Genomic DNA, 9,732 nt, shown 5'->3' on the forward strand with positions numbered 1-9,732 from the left:
CACTCCTGGCCCAGCAGCTGGGAGGGGACCCCAGGGTCAGGCATTGGAGCAGTGTCATTCCCTCACTGGAAGCTGGAAGGGATAGCCAGGAGGGAGAAAGACCAGGATGCCTGGGCGTGGAGACAGGGGGTTAACATGCATGTGCAAGCATGTCCGCTCATGTGAGCTCAGGATCAAAGAGCAGCCCTGAGGTGACCCGGCAGTGGCGGTGGTGATGGTGATGGCGGAGGGCCACCGGCTGGCAGGGAATGCCAAGTCCCCATACACTATAGGGAATCAATGGCACCAAGATCAAGAGCCTCCCACATTGTCACACCAGAATTGGGGAGCAGCCAAGGGGTCAGCACATTTGTCCCCCCTCCTCAAGCAAGGCACAGCCTCAGGCCTCTCCCCAGCAGTGGGTTCAGGGGATAGGGTCATTTCCCCAGGAGCCCCTAGAAGCTTCCTGGTCCCTCCCCACCCTGTCCACACCCACCAGCAGACAGACATCGCTCCACCTCCCAGGTCCTCCCGGATAAGCACCAGCAGTTCAAAGAGCTTGGCAGTTCTCTTCCTCTCTCTCTCTTTCTTTTTTTTTTTTTTTTATTAACATTATATATAAAGACAGGGCCAGTAACGAGGCAGGAGTGAGAAGGGCAGGAGGGCCGGGAGCTGGCCCATCCCTGTGTCCCTGGGTGAGACTCTTGGAGACCCGCGTCTGTCTGTCTCCTGACTCCCGCACCTCCCACGAGAGGGGACGCAGCCGCAGCCCACACCCCTCTTGCTCTCAGCTCTTGCTGCACAGGGCGACCTGTCCAGGAGGAAGGAGTCACATAAATAGGAAACCACAGGAGGGAGGAGGCTGTCCCCTTTTACTCTTAGAAAAAAAAAAAAACATACTATATATAGAGCCACAGCGTCCACCTCACCGCCACATCATGGGGTGGGAGGGAGGGAAGTTGGCTGTGGGGGGCATATGGGACAGCGCCTCCAGCCCCCCTCACAAGGCACAGCGTTCGAAGCTGCTTCCCTCCTTGACACCACACCCCCACATTCTCCAGCTGTCTCCAAGGCCACCGGAAGGGGAGTTTTGGGGGGCTTGCCTGGTTGATCTCCTTGGAGATTCGGGGTTTGGCGCCAAGGCTGCCAGCTACTGGAGGGAAGGGGAGGAGGAGCGGTGGAGGTGGGGTGGGTGGGATGGCAGGATCAAACTGCCCTCCTTCCCCCAAGAGGGGAGGTTGTGTCCTATTTGGTAACAATGCCCTTTCTTTTCCTAGGTTTTCAACAGCTTTCAAAATCAAAGTTGTGCAAAAGTCCTGTGCACGGAATAAGAAATGGTCCTTGGGAGGGATATGGGAAACCCCCTTCCCCTTTCTCCCCTGACAGAGTGGGAGCAAGGAAGGAGAGGGCTCCCTTAGCTTTTCCATCTAAGCCACAAATATTAAAAGATCCCCACACGGGGGGAGTTGTCTTTGGTTTTACCCTCAAATCTTCAGTGAGGGCTTAGAAGTGCAGAGTTGGGGGGAGCACATGCCCACTCCCCCACCCTGAGACACCCCCCCTCATTGTTGCCATGTCTGGTTTCTCTTTTGGCAGAGAGGGGTTGCTCAGCAAGGAGCAGGCACCAGGTGGCCTAGGAAGGGCTGGGCCTGGCAGGTTCGATGAGCCCCAGCGCCCAGTTCCCTGGTTCTCTGGCTTCCCAGCCATACCTGCAGGCTCCCGGCAGTCTCCCCCAGGCCCAGCATCTCCAGTTTGGAAAACAGGTACTGAGTTTTCAGGAACTGAAAGGTGGCCATGATGGGCCACTCACAGGCCACCACGGCTCCAGGAGCTGTTTTCACTGGGGCATCTGGAGAGGCACCCCAGGCCAGCTGCCGGGGTGGGGGGAAGGCCAGGGACAGCCTTGGTCCATGCAGATGCAGAGGAGAAAAACAGGGGCCTTCCCGACATGCTCTTTGATGATTCCTGAGTGTTGGCTAGACGCACTGCTGGTGGTGATGGCGCCTGCAGCCTGGTCCCCGGGGTGGGGGTGGGGGGTCCTTCGTGGTGGGGGCTGGTGCAGGTCAGACAGGTGCTCAGTACACAGCCCCAGGATTGGGTGGGGGCCCGGGGGAGGCATGATGCAGGGTGGCTGGCTGAGGGGGCTGCTGCTGCTGCTGTAAGTGGGGTCCGCTCAGATTCTGCGTGTGGTACCACGAATTGGTAGGGTCGTCCAGGTAGCTGGGGGAGGCACTGTACGGGAGTGGCGGAGGCAGCTGAGTGCGGGCAGGGGCCGGAGTGGTGTGGGAGGATGTGTCCCAGAGGGCAGGCGACGGCGGCGAGTTGCAAGCCATGGAGTCGCTGTTGTTGGGACTGTGCTCCAGGGGCACCTCCCCGTTCTTGTAGAGCTTCTTGAACTTGGACCGGCGGTTTTGGAACCAGATTTTCACCTGGCCGGGGAAGGGAAGGGACAATCTGTCAGCCTTTGGAAACTTTGGGAAGAAGCTCCTACAAGGAAGGCCCACCCTGGAGAAGGTGCCACTGTGGGAAGAAGGCGAGAGGCAGATGGCCCAGCTCCATGGCCAGCGTCATTTCCGATCAATCAATTAATCAACTGATTGGTGGGTCAGTCGGGGACAGACTGGCTAGCAACACTGGGCCACTGCACTCCAAGGTCCGTCCTGCCACTCACTCCGCAGGACCTTGGGTAGGCCATCGGAGCCTCCCTCCAGTTCTCCTGTGCCTGTCATCTGCTCAAGGGCGGGTGATGACCCATACCTATCTCTTGGGATGCCTAGGAGGCAGAGACATTGGGAGGGTACAGAAAACATACAGAAATTGAGGCAGCCCAAGCTGAGTGGGGAGGGGGTGGGAATAGGGGGGCATGTGTGGTATGTCATTCACATTAGCTCCCGTGAGCACAGACCCACACCACACACACACACACACACACACACATCCTCACACACTGCAGTGCACCCACTCCCAGCTCCACACAGACACACACTTACAGCCCACAACTGAGAGCAGCCACAAATCCCACACCCGGGTGTGGAGAATCTGCCACCACCACCACCCCACCCCCCCAGCTCTCAGCCTGGGGAATGGAGGTGGCCTGGAGACTCAGAAGCAGTTGAGTCCTGGGTCCCCACATTTTGCCTGGGGTATCTCCCCCTCCCAGGGCGACTCCCCACCCCATGACTGACACAAACAATGAATCAGCTCCTCTGGCTGACCCAGATTCCCGGAGGCCCAGGCCCCACGCAGCCGCAGCCCATGGCGCCTAGCAACACCTGCACTGAGCCAGGCGGTGGCCACTCCTCCCAGTGCCCCGACAGGTTGCTGGGGGCTTTGGGGACAGCTGGGACTGGGCAGGGATGAACCCCGCCCCTCCTTGTTCTGGACTGCCTGTCTCCCCTGTGCTGGGAACATTTCTAAACTCGTGGTAGAGGTGGGGTGCAGCGTGTGGGTAACAAGCAGGTGCGTGAAGCTTTGCTGCAAGCACGCACTGTCCTGGGGCACAGGCTCACCAGGTTGTACTCACCACCACATGTGCCTTCCACCTTGGTACCCAATGACCCTTGAAGGACCACCCTCTCAAGTGAGCCTTCCCAAGTGTGCACACACCACCAGCATGTGGCTAAATATACACATGTGTGTGTATATGTTCCCTCCCCTGCCCCAAACACCTGGGAGAAACGCAAGACGGACATCTATGAGGTGATTAGCACTATTAGGGAACTGGGAATACTGGACTGAGGAAGGCGCCCTTGGCTGTGACAGCCACACACAGTTCCACAGGTTCCTGACTGCTTACATTTAGTGTTCACATCCAAAGGCAGAACCTAGCGACAGGGGCTGAGGCTCCCTGGGCGCCACCCAACAGGCAAGGGTTCTAGAAGCTTCTAGGATTTGATGTTAAGGCCAGCCGGGTCCCACACGTGCACGTGCGCTCCCGGTCCCCCCGCGGCGCTTTCCCGCACCCACCTGCGTCTGCGTGAGGCCCAGTTGTGCGGCCAGCTCGGCGCGCTCGGGCAGCGCCAGGTACTGGGCCTTCTGAAAGCGGCGCTGCAGAGCGGCTAGCTGGTAGCTGGAGTAGATGGTGCGCGGCTTTCGGACCTTCTTGGGCTTGCCGTTCACCATGCGCACCTCGGTTTCCGGCTCCTCCTTCACCGACACTGCGGGGGAACGCACCGGGTCAGAGGGCGGCTCAGCCTTGGGCCTGCGCCGGCGCCTCCCGCGTCCCCCAGGGTCCTGCCCCGCCCCAGCCCACCCATTCTCTGCTGGCCGTCCCGGAGCCGCGGGCCGCAGAGCCGGATCGGCGGCCGCCCCTGACGCGGCGCTCCCAGCTCGGCGCGCTGGTCCCGGCGCCGGCAGCCGCCCAGGCGAGCACCGCGGCGGCTACGCGTACGCCGCCTTCCCGACTCGCCTCCCAGCCTGTAGGCTCCCCGCCCCGCCGCGCCCCTGCTGCTGCCTTTCCAGAGCCCTCCCTTCAACTTTGCTGTGTTCGAAAAGTTGAGGACTTGGGGGAAATTTCAAGGATAGTTCTCATGCTTTTCTTTCACTCTTCCTTTGTTTCTCCCTCGTTTTCCTCGCTCGCTCCGTCCGTTCTTCCTTCCCCGCTCGCCTCCCTGCTCTCCCCGGGTCCGTCCGTCCCCAGTCGCTCCCGCTCTCCTCGCTTCTCTCTCATCACCGCCACCTTTCTCTATTTCGGTTCCCCATCCTTCCCCACCCCCACCCCCCGACCTCTGCGGGCCTTTCTCCCCGACCCCCTCATTTCCACCCGCGCCTCCCAAGTCCGCATCCCAAGTCCGGTCTCTGCTGGCTGACGCGCCGCGAGGTCATTTCGGTTCGGAAGCTCCCGGAACGACCGCAGCCCGCACTCTCCTCCACCCCGAGACCACGGCGCCCCGGACGCGGGCGGACTCCAGCCAGTCTCCGGACGGGAAGATCGCCCGCCTGTCCATCCCCTGCGGCGGCCGTCGGAGCCACAGTCTCCAACCCCGGGCAGCCCACGTCTGGCCCTGGGGGCCATGGCGCGCCGTGCTCCCCGTGCCTCTCGCCCTGCCCTCGACCCCGCTGGGGGCTCACCTGGGTCCTGCGCCGCCGGCAGCGGCTGCTCCCGGTAGGCTCCATACTGACGGTAGGACGCCCCGTAGGTATATTCCGACTTGGGCGAATAGGCGCCCGTGCCGGCGAGCCCGTTGAGGTTAAACTGGTGGTGGTAGGTGTAAGGGTTCACGGTCTGGCCGTAGGGCTGGCCCGCGTAGTAGTCGTGCTGGGGAGCGCTGTAGTAACCCAGGTCCGTGACCGAAGACTCGGGTAGCGTGGGCGAGTCCTTGGAGCCCGCATGGCAACTCAGCGAGCTGGAGATGTCGGTGAGGATGCTGCTGAGTTTGCGATCGAAAGAGCCGCTCATCCTGGCGGGCGCCGACCTTCGGCGCGGGCTGGCCTCGACCGGGGAGCGCCCGGGAGGCGGTCGAGACAAGGCAAGTGGGGATGTTGTGCGCGCCCCTGTGGGTCCGGAGCGCGAGGGGAGGGCTCGGTCTGCGTCTGGGGGAGGGGGCGGCCGAGGGGCGCTCAGATCATCGCCAGCCGTGTGTGGGGGTGCGGTCGCCGCGTGCCTTGTCCTCCGCGTCCCAAGCCACAGTCAAATGCTGCCAGCTCCGCCCGGCCAGCCGGTTATACACTCAATGTTGGAGTCGGGAGGGAGGCTCCTGCGCGCTGATTGGCTGCAAGTCTTGCCTGGGAGGCAAAACATGCTCTCTGGCTCTCTCGCCCTCTCTCCCCCCCTTCTTTGTTGTTACCCAAAACGCAGGCAGACACACACACACACACACACTCGCTGTGCCTTCTCCTGTCGTTGCAGCTTAGAGGATCTTCACAAAGTGGGGAGCCCCCAGGGCCTGTCCATCTGCAAGTCTGCCCTGGCTGGAGCTGGGCTTGAGTGCAGTGAGGGAAGGAGAGGAATCTGTCCCTGGGCTGTGTGTGTGGAGGAAGGTGTGTGTATGTGCACCTGTGTGTATACCACGCAAAAAGAGGGGCAAGATGGTGAAATATCTGCTTCTGAACACTGCAAGAGGAGGAAAAGAACTTTTTCAGTTGAAGAAAATCTTTGAATATTTAATATTAACATAGTGTCTTACAGCAGTGTAGCTTGCTATTTTTTTTAATGTAGGAAGGAGATGGACAGAACCAACGTTTCACTGCCGTGGGTCCCAGGTTCTTTGGCCTGGGGGAGAGGGCAGTTTGGGCACCCCTTTGTCTGGTGATGTTGCAGCTACTTGCCGAGTTTGAGTCTCAAATATGGTCCAACCTTGCTTGGAGGTGGGGGGAGGCAGTCAGGGGCCTGGGGTTTCCACCGAGTGTCGCTGGGACACAGCCTAGGGGCAGTCTGTACATTGGGAGTCAGCCCTGGGAAGGTTGGGCATTTTGGGAGAGTCCCTGGGTGGGTGGCTTGTGCTTGGGGTATGTAATGTGAGGGTGCCATGCATTGCCCAGTACTCAGAGGTGGGCATCAATGCATGAATGTGTGTGTGTGTGTGTGTGTGTGTGTGAGCACGCTGCGCACTGTGCATGTGCAACTGTGCGCTGATTGGTTAGTACCTCTCCATCCGCACTCCCGTTCCCCCCTCGAGATTAACCTGTCCTGAAGCCTGGACCATGATTCCTGGCCCCCCATGAAGGTCGCTCCCAGCCAACACCGAGCTCCCAGGTCTGTCGGACCCAAAATGTCCCGTCCCTGGGTCACCCTCGCAATTCCCGAGGACTAGCCTTTCCTCTGCCCCCAAGCCAACTTCTGGCCTCCCTTGAGGATGGGGGAGAGAGCACTCCTTTGCGTTTCAGTCCTGGCCTGCCCGCCTCCATTCAGCCGTCCCCTTCCCGTCGAGGTCTACAAGCTGGGGCAGGACGCGCAGTGCCAGGGCGCCACCGCGCGGCCACTCCTGGGCCCTGCGGCGTCGGGCCCCGCGCCAGGGAGGGGGTCTCGGGCGCGGACCCCACGGGTCAGCCCCAGGCAGGAGCGGCTCTGCGGCCCCTTCCCGAGTCAGACTCGTCGGGCCACCTGCCCAGGCACCCAGTGCCTGGAGAGCTGTGAGATGGACATGGATGGGGACCACTGCCGCAGCGGGTGCCGGCGTGGGAAAGGTGGGGGCGGGGGCGGACGAGGGGAGCGCTATCTGTCTGAATATCTCCGCGTCCCCCCAGCCCTATCGCCCGCTGGTGCGAGCCCGTGGCGGGGCGAGTTGCCACCCGCTCGGGGTGCCCTCTGTTCTGCTGCCAACAGGGCGCCCAAAGAGCCCGCGGCGTCGGGGGCAGGAAGGGCACCGGGCGGGCCGGCTCTCCCCCTCTCAGGGTGGAAGCGGGGTGGGAGGGAGAGGCGCACGGCTGGGACCTGCTTTGGAGCCCTCCAGCCAGGTCCTCCCAGGAAAAGAGACAGCACCGGACAGACTCTTCTGGGGGTGGTGGGTCATTCATTCACCAACCAGAAGGTACAGGTGATGGGGGAGGGGATTTTGTGCGCCCCCCTCCCCTCCCTGAGCTCTGCAGTCCCCACATAGGTGGGCAGCAGTCCTGGGGTGGTTCAGCAGAGGGCTGATTTCTAAGTTCGGTTCGTGGAAACTCAGAATTCTGGCAATGGACCTAACCGTGCAACACAAGGGGCTTAGCTGAGTGATGAAACAGCTGCTCAGGGCTGCGAGTGTGGCATCCGAACCCCCAACACCTGGGCGCCCTTCAAAATGAGTGTCCCCAGCTGCCTTCCAGACCCCCAGAGCAGGCTGCAGATGTTTGTTGAGTGAAATAGCCAGAGACCCTAGAGCTGGGTCACCTTTGGTGGGATGGCAGGGCTAGGACTGCGGGTGGCTGGGTACAGTCGTTGAGCTCTCCTCTCCAGAGTTGGGGCAGGAGCCCCCCCCCCCACCAGATGTCACCAGGAAGTCCCCCAAATTGCCCAGCAGACCGGCAGGGCTGGAGCCACCACCTCCTGGGCGGGCACCTGCCAGCTCAGGTTGGTGAGGTAGCCAAGGGATGCTGTGGAACCAGTGCCACCCACCAGGCCTCACCTGGGCCAACAAGATGAGCAGGTGCCAGCCAGCCAGAGATGTGGCCCTAGATGAGCAGGGAACCTGTGCTGGGGCCTGGGAGAGGCTGATGGAAGAGGCCATTCTGGCAGATGTTCCAATCACCATCTGTTTCCTACTTTGTTTTTGGCACCAAGCAAAAGTACCCTGTTAAAGCAAGCTATTCCCTGTGGGCAGGTATCATGCCACCTGGGTACTGTGTGAGGGGATGGGCTCTGCAAGGAGGGCTGCGCTGGCCTCGGCTTCCGCCTTGGCTGAGGAGCTGGCGCCATCTCGTGGCCGGTATGAGGAAGCCGCATTCCCCTCCACTGGGGAAGGCCAGGGCCCATATGCCCAGAGGTATATCTTTAATATTTATTCATCCTAGTTTTATTTATTTGGAAGGCATAGCTCCACAGAGAGAAATACAGAAAAAGAATTACCATGCAGTGATTTGTTACTCAGTGGCCCATCAAAGCTGGGCCAGATCAAAGCCAGGAGCCTTGAACTCTATCCAGGTCTCCCAAGAGGGTGGTAGGGGTCCCAGCACTTGGTCCACCTCCCACTGCTTTCCCAGGTGTGTTAGCAAGGAGTTGGAGACAGACTTAGAAGCAAGGTAGCCATCACCCTACCAGGCCCTCCTGGGATGCCCACCTGACAAAGAGCAACTTAATCGTCAACTCTACCTTTTAACTTCTAATTTCCATACATTCAAGTTGCAGCTATTTATTTTCTTTTTAAAAGACTTATTTATCTGTATTGGAAAAGCAGATCTACAGAGAGAAGGAGAGACAGAGTGAAAGATCTTCTGTCCACTGGTGTACTCCCCAAGTGGTTGCAACAGTTGGAGCTGAGCCAATCTAAAGCCAGGAGCCAGGAGCTTCTTCCAGGTCTCCCATGCAGGTGCAGAGGCCCAAACACTTGATCCATCTTCTGCTGTTTTTTAAGGCCACAAGCAGAGAGCTGGTTGGGAAGTAGATCAGCCAGAGTATGAACTGGCACTACAAGGCAAAGGACTAGCCAGCTGAGCCATCGTGCTTGCCCCTAAAAGGCAGATTTATCGAGCTAGAAGGAGAGACAGGGAGAGAGGTTTTAATGGATTAGAGTGGTCGCTGGGCCTCTGCCCTCCTATTGGGACGAGGCACAGGCGTGCCTAAGGAAGGACTCCCAACCTGTCTCCCGGCATTGATTGCCGCAGCCACAGCACTTGGAAGGCTTAAGGCACTGATGAAACCCCTCTCCCTTCCCCCCTCCCAGCTGCAGAATGGTACACCAGCTGGGGAGTCATTTAGCAGCCACCTGATTTTAAAATCTCGTCTGGACATGGGCCACATCAGATGACAATAAGATGTCATGTCTTTCCTGGTCCTCAGCTCTGCCCATTCAGCCCTAGTGCCACCTTAAGTAGGCTTGAATTCAGCTGAACCACTCTTTTAGCACCAAAGAGAAAGAAATTCTTCACCAAGCAACCAACCAGCCAATGAGTCCTCTCCCAGACCCAATGCAAGTCCTCTTCGTGGAGGGACTGAGGGAGAAGACGGAATCACATCTCCCGTCACGGCACCCACAGGAACTAAAGTGACTTTAGCTAGGGCCAAAAGGCACAGAGGCCACACAGTGAAGAGGGAGAATTCCCAGCACGCACCGGACCCACGGACCCACTCTCGCAGCCCAGCGGCTCCTTACCCAAAGAGGAGAAAGCAAAGAACCATGT

At 59.8% G+C, this 9,732-nt stretch overlaps 1 protein-coding gene across 1 annotated transcript; it reads right to left on the reverse strand.

The window, feature by feature from the left end:
* Nucleotides 1–607: 607 nt before the first annotated feature.
* DLX3 (distal-less homeobox 3) lies at nt 608–5,596 on the reverse strand. Its single transcript, XM_004591068.2, has 3 exons — nt 5,050–5,596; nt 3,946–4,136; nt 608–2,408 (listed from the first exon to the last, which is right to left on the reverse strand). The coding sequence occupies exons 1-3, from the start codon at nt 5,375–5,377 to the stop codon at nt 2,055–2,057; spliced, it is 873 nt and encodes a 290-aa protein (XP_004591125.1). The 5' UTR covers nt 5,378–5,596; the 3' UTR covers nt 608–2,054.
* Nucleotides 5,597–9,732: the final 4,136 nt, after the last annotated feature.

This window comes from Ochotona princeps, chromosome 17 (assembly GCF_030435755.1).
Source record: "Ochotona princeps isolate mOchPri1 chromosome 17, mOchPri1.hap1, whole genome shotgun sequence".
In the NCBI taxonomy this organism is placed as follows: Eukaryota; Metazoa; Chordata; class Mammalia; order Lagomorpha; family Ochotonidae; genus Ochotona; species Ochotona princeps.